The following is an 8,893-nucleotide window of genomic DNA, read 5'->3' as shown; positions in this document are numbered from 1 at the left end:
TGGTTCTCATTACTTGGAATATTTCTTGCCATTCTCTTCTGGCTTGGAGTGTTTCCATTGAGAAGTCAGCTGCCAACCTTATTGGGACTCCCTTGTATGTTACTTCCTGTTTCTCCCTTGCTGTCTTTAAGATTCTCTCTTTGTCTTGAATATTTTGCCATTTTAATTATGATATGTCTTGAGGTGAGCCTCTTTAGGTTCCTCTTGATTGGGACTCTCTGTGTTTCCTGGATTTGTGTGACTTTTTCTCTCATCAAATTAGGGAAGTTTTCCATCATTACTTTTTCAAATAGGTTTTCTATCCTTTGCTCTTCTTCTTCTCCTTCTAGCATTCCTATTATACAAATATTATTATGTTTCATATTGTCTTGCATTTCTCTTAATCCCTCTTCATTCTTTCTGAGCCTCTTTTCCTTTACTTACTCTTTCTGGGTGTTTTCTTCTACTTTGTCCTCTAGCTCCCTGATCCGATCTTCTGCTTCATCAATCCTGCTTTTCATTCCTTCTACTGTGTTCTCCAGTTCCGAAATTGTATTCTTCATTTCTTCTTGGCCCTTGTTGATAGTTTATATTTCCTTTATCATGATGACATAGTTTTCAGTGAGTTCATTGTAGCTTCCCTGTAGTTTCTGGTAGCTCATTGTGGGCTCATTGAGCTTCCTGACAATCATTGCTTTGAACTCAATATCTGATATTTGAGTTGCCTCTATTTCATTTAGCATTCTTTTTGAGGTTTCCTCCTTTCCTTTCATTTGGGGATTGTTTCTTTGTCTTCCCATTGTTTGTGAGACTCTTCTTGTTAGCCTCAGCTTCTTAAATTGATCTGTTCTGGCTCCCTGGGTTTATGGTGTGAACTTCTGTGGTAGAATACCAGTGAGTTTCAGTGGTGCAGTTTCCTTGATCTTCCGAGCTCACTGGTCTTGGACTGTCATTTAAGTTGGCTCTGTGTTTGTCTTTGGGTTTTGATTGTTGTTGGGTCTTTCTTTGGTGGTTCCTTCCCAACAGCTGGTTAAATGAGGGTCACTCTGTCTACCACCTCTTGTATTTTGTTGTGCTGGTGAGGGCATGATGTGTTGAAGCTGGTTCATGTGTATAAGGTTTTGAGGATTCTCTCTTGCTCTTGTTCAGTTGTTTGTACTGGGTAGTGTCTCTACTATTTAGCTGTATTTCCAGATATGTCCTGGATTGGGGTTTGTGTGGTTTCCACTCCCTCCTTCACCTTCTTCTGTAGTTATCTGTTAGTGGTTCCTTTGTTGTTGGGTTTCCTCTTCCAGTGGGTATCCTGCTGTTCACTGCTTCCACCTACACTTTTTTTGTGATCAGTTGGAGGGGGAAGAGAAAATGTTTTAAGGCAGCAGGAGAGTATTCTATGATATTTACAGTAGCAGCCAGTAGAGAAGAGATAGGAGATCCTTTGGCTATGTATAGTGTTAACCATGATCTTTTCCCAAGCTAGTTGATTTTTAGAAAGGATAGAAAGAAAATAAGACTCTTGTTGTGGAAGGAGGGATTGTGAGTTGGAACTAGAAAGCAGTGAGGTTGTGGGAGGTCAGATTCTGAGGTAAGGTGAAAGTAAAGGATAGTAAACAGGTGTAGTGTGTGAGAGAATAGAGTTAACCACCACAGTAATAGAGTTCAGAAAACTGTGAAGTGGGCTAAGATCTGGGAGGGGTGTTGTGAAGTATTTACAATTGCATGGAACAGCAATTATTTACAGTAATATTAGAGCAACAATCATATGACAGAATCTATGAGATCTAGATAACAAGAATAGGGAGAATAGAACCTTGAGTAGTGTGCTAATAGGACACAGGTAAGGTGAAGGACAGTAAATTAGCAATACACTATGAAAGAGATATCAGGGGAAACCTGTCAAGTGATACAATATAACCAGCCTAGCAAAGCAGACTATACAGAAAGAAGAGGAATACAAAAACACCACTTTAAAAAGACGTAAGAATAATGGAAAAATAATAATAATACAAATATGCAATAACTTGCAGGTCCTCTGTAATAGCAGAGTGAAATTTGTCTTACTGTCACAGCTGTTGTGATGCCCCTTCTTTGGGTTAAACTCTGGTCTTTTCACAGTTCCAGGTCTTCATCTCACTTGTAGGTATTAAAAAAAGGCAGACAAAGGAAGGAAGAAGAGATAAAATTGGAGGAAAGAAAGGAGGAAAGAATAAAACAAGAAAGCAGGAAAGAGAGGAAAAAGAAATTGAAAGAGAATAAAAATAATAAAAACTTAAAAATAAGAATTGTTAAAAAATAGAATAAAATTAAAAAGCCTCTTGGTTTCAAAGTGGCCAAACCAGTTTTTCTGGTCTTGCTGGCTGAGGCAGGCTGAGGGGTGATTGGTATGGCTTTTCTTCCTTCCTGATCTGCACTCAGTCACTGTCTGGGGAACTATCCTGGCACCTCTCCCCTGTGCTCTGGGTGTGGGAACCAGGCCTTTCCCCAGGGTTACGCTGTGGGCTGGGGTGTGGGGGTGCACTCCCGCACACGCACCCTTAGCTAGACCGCCTCACCCTTCCCAGTGCTACAGGGGTGCGCAGGGTCCTCCACACAAGCACAACCTTCCACATAACCTCGGGATTGCTGCCCGGCTGGGTGGCAGGGAGGCCAGAGTGATTGCTGTAGAATTCCCCAAACAGTGTCTATCTTTTCACTCCTTCCTCTTGAGAAATTCCTCCTACTCAATCCTGCTGCTCCATACAATGGCCTGGCCTCTCCCGCAGCCCAACTCTCCAGCCAGACCAGTGACCCTGGTGGTCAGGGCTTGTTGCGCAACCCAACCCTGCAGGTATCCACAGACTCCAAGGATGCTCACAGCCCTGTGTGTTTGCTAGCAACTGGGTTCTTCCCAGTGCTGCTCAGACCTTGTTTGGCTGGGGAGGAAGCAGTTGCCCTGGCTCTCTCCCAAGGACTCTGTTGCAAACCTGGCAGCAGAAGTTGGGCCTGGGACTGCAGCCCCCTGACCTCGTGCTGGTCCCTGGGACCTACCGTATTGCAGCACTCCTCTCACTGTCTGGTTTTTCGGTTCCACCACAATTATTGGTCTCTTATTTTCATATATGTTGAAGTATGTTGGTTGCTTGCTCTTTTACTCCGTAGATCAGCCAGGATTTTCTCCCATGGGTAGGGGGAAACGGAATCTGCTCCCTCCTACCCCAGTGCAGTCTTGCAAGGTGTCAGTTTTCAATGAGCCTCTTCACTGGACTTGACATCAGAAACCCAAAGTTTTCCTTGTTGGTGGTGCCAAACAGGTAAATAGGCATAACTCACAATGGGAGAAGAAAACCAAACCTTTGTGTCTGAGTTCATCTTCCTCAGCCTTTCCCAAGACTTGCAGACCCAGATCCTGCTATTCATTCTTTTTTTCATCATTTATTTGTTGACTGTGCTTGGAAACCTGCTTATCATTATTCTCATCTTTGTGGATTCTCGGCTCCACACGCCCATGTATTTTCTTCTTAGAAACCTCTCATTCACAGATCTTTGCTTCTCTACTAGCATTGTCCCTCAAGTGCTGGTCCACTTCCTGGTAAATAGGAAAAATTACCTATTTCTTTCAGAGAGTGTATGGCACAGATAATTGTCTTCTTTCTGATTGGGTGCACAGAGTGCGCACTACTGGCAGTGATGTCCTATGACTGGTATGTGGCTGTCTGCAAGCCCCTGCACTACTACACCATCGTGACACAACAGGTGTGTCTCCAGCTGGCTGTAGCATCCTGGGCCAGTGGGACAGTAGTGTCTCTGGTGGACACCACCTTTACCTTCCAACTTCCCTATCCAGAAGAGAACATTATAAATCACTACTTTTGTGAACCTCCTGCACTCCTGAAGCTGGCTTCAGCAGACACCTGCAGCACAGAAATGGCCATCTTTGCAATGGGTGTGGTCATCCTCCTAGCTCCTGTCTCCCTGATCCTTGTCTCCTGCTGGCATATTATCTCCACTGTGATCCAGATGCAGTCTGGGGAGAGCAGACTCAAGGCTTTCTCCACCTGTGGCTCCCACCTCTTTATCGTCCTTTTCTATGGGTCAGGAATATTCACCTACATTGGGCCGAACTCCAAGACCACTAAAGAGCGGGATAAGATAATATCTGTTTTTTATACAGTGGTGATGCCAATGTTGAACCCCATAATTGATAGCCTGAGAAACAAGGATATCAAAGGGGCTCTCAGGAAACTAACTACAAGAAAGACTTTTTCTCACAGGCAATGAGCTCTGGGTGTCACTTTTCAAGCTATGGTGTGATCCTTAGAAGAGGAGCAGAACTTTGATAAACAGTTGTGAATTAGGCCATTTCAACAACAACAACAAAAAAGCGTGATGCCCTGTCTGGTGTGGGTCAGTGGATTAAGCCCCAGCCTGCAAACAAAAGGGTTGCTGTTTTGATTCCCAGTCATGACATATGCCTGGGTTTTGGGCCAGGTCCCCACAGTGAATGGTGTGCAAGAGGCAACCACACATTGATGTTTCTCTCCCTGTCTTCCTCTTTTCCCCTCTGTCTAAAAATAAATAAATGAAATATTTTTTTAAAAAAACCTTTTTAAAAAAGCATGAAAGTGAAGAACATGTTCTAGAAAGTGTGAATACTGCACTCTAAGGTAGAACATGGGCGGGAGGGCGGGGGATAAAAGGATGAAAAGGTAGATTGTATCCTGAATATGAAAACTGTCATGTTATCTTGAAGGAGTTTGTGGTTAATTCATCAAATATGGACATGTTTTAATCATGGTTACAATGGAATCTAGGAGGTTTAAACTGGACTATCTTGAAATATGAATGCATGCGTGATTCTAATATCAAAGATGCTTTAAGTTTGGATGTCCTGCTCATACAAACCTAGGGACAGGCTCTGACTAAAACAATCAACAAATCTGGAAGAGTTTTTAATACTGGGATCATGTACCATAATGTTTCACTTTGTAAAAAGTACTAGAGTTAATAATATTTGATCATTCATAATGTTCTCTCCTGAAACCTCCAGAAAAAGATTTTTGTAGTATCATACAAATTTCATATAATTATAGAGTATCAGAGTAATAAATAAATTCAATAGTCTTCTAATCCAACTATATATCTGGGGCTTAAACTACTCCATAATATTTTTTATTGAATAAGGGTCTAGCATTTGCTTAAAACAAGAATGATATAGCTCCTTATTCTCTCCGGTTGTTGTTTTCCATACATAGTTTTTCTATTACAAATGTGTTCCTCCTGGTAGATCAAAACCAATTCTCATGTATCTTGAACTCACTTTTTCTAGTTTTATTCCTAGAGCAATTTTTTATTATCCTTCTAGACCACAACTCATTCAAGTCAGTGCCCATATTTTCCCCAAATGAATTCTCACACAACCATTCCCTTTTTCCTTTAAAATTCCTCTGTCTAACATAATTTCGATCCCTACTGTCCAAATTCTGAACCCTCAGAATCCTGAGCAAAATAAACTAATTAACATTTTAAGGCACTGCGTTTTGACAGGGTTTCTGATGCAGCGATGGATAACTGCAGTGCTGGGAGAATCATGCTCCTAATTATTCCATCAGAATAGATACTCCTGGGCCTTTTTCACATGACCAAAGAAAAGCAGTCTGCTTGAAACTACTGCCTCTCAGTCCATGGAGGGAGGGGGGAATAAAGAGCCAGAAAGCTTCTAAAGAAAAAATATTTGGTATACATACCCCCAAATCACAATAAATATCACGTGTCAGTCAGTGCTGTTAGTTGCAAGTAAGAGAATCTGCGTATGCATGATTAAAGCTAAAAGGACAAATAGTGGTGAAATGGTATTTCTGGTTCTATAGCCAGAACCACAGACCAAACCATATCAAGGAACTACTTTTCAACACTAGATGGTGCAAATACCCTGTTTCCAGAGCTGCTCATTTGCTGAACCTGGAAATTAGGATGTTGCTGCTGCTTCTGCTACTGACATAAAAAGAAAAAAAAGAAAAAGAAATTGTCTGATGAAAAACACTACCTTAGTCATATGATCAAGACTAACATCAACAGTGATAAGTCATGTTGATAGTATGTCTCCTTGAGCTGATATGATGGAAAGAGCACTTTCTCTGTGATCTGCCTTCTCCACACTCATAATCTCAACCTAATCATGAGAAAAACATCAGGAAAATTCCAATAGATGAGCTTCTCACAAAATATATGATGAGTACTCCTCAAAACTATAAAGGTCATCAAAAACAAGTCTGAGAATTTGCCACAGCCCAAGGAATGTAAGGAGACATGACAACTAAATGTAACACACTTTCTGGTTGGATCAGAAAAGGATCATTTAAAAAATTAATAATAATACAAAAAGCCCTTAAAAAATCTGAACAGTATGAACTTTAGTTAATAATAAGGTATCAATGTTATTTTTTAAATTATAACAAATGTGCCATAATAATATAAGATAAACTGATGAACAAAATAGAACCAGAGGCATGGGTACATGGAACAGACTGACAGCTGTCAGAGGGGAGCAGGGAGAGAGGACTGGATGAGAGAAGGTGAACAGAGTAGCCAAAGAACATATATGCATGACCCATAGACACAGAAAGAGTGTGGTGATGGCCAGAGAGAAGGAGGGGTAGGGACTGGGTGGACATGGGCAAAGGGGGAAGAAATAGGGGCATCTGAAATAGTGTCAACAATAAAAATAAAGTTAGAAAAATAATAGGGAAAAGTGAGGGCATATATGGGAGTGTGCTGTACAATATCTTCTCAATTTTTCTATAAATCTGAAATTGCTTTAAAATGTCTATTTTTAAAAAGTACAAGAAACTGTTTGCCATCTTTGCTTTTTCATATTACTACCTCCTAATTTAAAGTCTAGACTGGGCCTATCTAATTGAGTTCGACTTACATGCTATGCCCTAGCTGCCATGAAGACAAAGGAATTGGATTTCAGGCAATATTCAAGTTCTATGGAGAGAGGCACACTCTACAATCCCCTCACATTCACAGAAAACAATAAACATAGAATGGGTATTCAATGATCAAAAGCCAAACATTGACAAATGTCCATTACATATAGCCCATGAAACCAAATTATCCCCACTAATGTCTTAACTACTTCAAAATTCCAGACTGACCAGTGCAATTCACAATCTACACAACACAATATTCTCAGGTTGTGTGTAACACAGAGCTTTAAGTGAAGAGATACAATAGTTTAACATAGGGAATCTTCTGTTCAACATTGAGACAGCTCTCATCCAATTGTATTTACTAGTATACTCCCAACTGTTAGGACAGTATCTGCCACATTCATTTCACAATACAAATTTGCTGAATGAGTATACAAGTGGTCTAGGAAAAGTGTTGGCTTAAGTCAGGTCAAGTTTCTCTGTGTGTTTTTTTAACTGCAGAGAGATTAGTGAATGAGAAGTGAACCAATAAATCAGAAGACCTGAATTTCATGGTGATGAAAGGGAATGGAGTTTGAAACAAACAATTCTATGCATCTTAAGGATCTGGTTCTAAGTGGCTTGAGAGACATTTATCTATTTGGTAAGAGTCATGTTTTTTTAGTGCTTCTCTAGGGATTACAATAAACAGCTTTAAGTTTTTTACCCTACAGTTACTGTAACACTGATTTTGAGTTGAAGAGTTTATTTCCTTTAGCATATTAAAGATGATTTTTCACGGTCTTCTGGGCTCTATGATTTCTGATGAGAAAAGTCACCAACATTTAAATCATAATAAACTCTATTGAGTGGAGGGGCAGAGAGATACCTTATAAAGTTGTGCCATCACAATAGCTAGACCTCGTGTGAGGTGACTGCAACCTGAAAAAGACCCTTGTTCCATGACAGCACTGTCTAGGATTCAGGGCATCTTTGAAGATACCTGGTCAGAAACTTCAAGTCTACAAGAGGTATGAAAGGAAAGCTGATAATTCTCTCTCCTACTTAGTGCATTTTCCATGTCCCTGCACTCTTAATTGACTCAAGACAAGGTCTGAGCATGTTTACTGGCAATGCTTTCAAGTTAAATTTTTATTTTGCCTAGTTAGTTAAATATGACTTTTATAAAAGCCAGCCCCATCACAAACAATGCATGGAACACATCATACCCTCAATCTTAGAAAACATCATTCCACTATTCTGTCATCTCTTACCTCTGAATCTTGTAGCATTGAGAGAGCAGCTGTGGGAGAAGTATGATCTGAGCTTGAACCTTACCTGTGCCATCTTTTAGTTTCAATAACTTGGGGGATGACAACCTATACCTTGTAGTAGTGTGGTTATGATTGAGATGATACTTATAATTCACTTATGATGGTAATGGGTACAGAGGAGTTTGCAACAAAATTAATTTCTAGCTCCCCATCTTGGTCAGCTCTTAATCTAGATTTATAACTCCCTCCCTGAGAGCCTTTCCCTGATTGACTACTTTGAGTTCTTCCTCTGAGGCTCAATTCCCTCTTCTTTTACTATTTTCTCTATCTCTTCCTGTCTGTATGCTATCTCACCCCTACTCATGGCATCAATTACCTTCTACCCAGAAATGATACAAATTTTACATGTTTAGCCCCCAACACCTCTATGATCCAGATGCCAGCCATTTGTCTATTAGATAAGGCTTCTTGGATGTCACAACGTATCTCATACGCAATAAGCTAAACCTGAGCTTACCATCTTCTGCAAAATCTTTTACCTTGATACAAAACTGAATGAATGAATCAGTGAATTAATTAATCAGTGAAAACCATGTTATATGCAAGACAGTATTATGTCGAAATTATGGCATTGTTTTTTTGGTTTCAAGCAAATTAGGAGGTGGGGTCTGGCAAGTAGAAGGTAAGAAAGATTTTGCCCAATTTTCCTGGCCGGGATTGGGCTAGCGATGTAAATTTCAGACACCCCTCTTC

The 8,893-nt window shown here is 40.3% G+C and overlaps 1 protein-coding gene across 1 annotated transcript; it reads left to right on the top strand.

Moving 5' to 3' along the window:
• The first annotated feature begins 3,262 nt into the window (after nt 1-3,262).
• On the top strand, nt 3,263-4,233 carry LOC123821268 (olfactory receptor 2D3). Its single transcript, XM_045842501.1, is given in 2 exon segments — nt 3,263-3,562; nt 3,565-4,233. Coding segments are annotated over 2 exon segments (945 nt in total). The 5' UTR covers nt 3,263-3,286.
• Nucleotides 4,234-8,893: the final 4,660 nt, after the last annotated feature.

This window comes from Phyllostomus hastatus, unplaced genomic scaffold (genome assembly GCF_019186645.2).
Source record: "Phyllostomus hastatus isolate PE091 unplaced genomic scaffold, TTU_PhHast_1.1 phas_contig_399, whole genome shotgun sequence".
In the NCBI taxonomy this organism is placed as follows: Eukaryota; Metazoa; Chordata; class Mammalia; order Chiroptera; family Phyllostomidae; genus Phyllostomus; species Phyllostomus hastatus.
The sequence above is the reverse complement of the archived record's forward strand: the minus strand, read 5'-3'. Positions and strand labels throughout refer to the sequence as shown.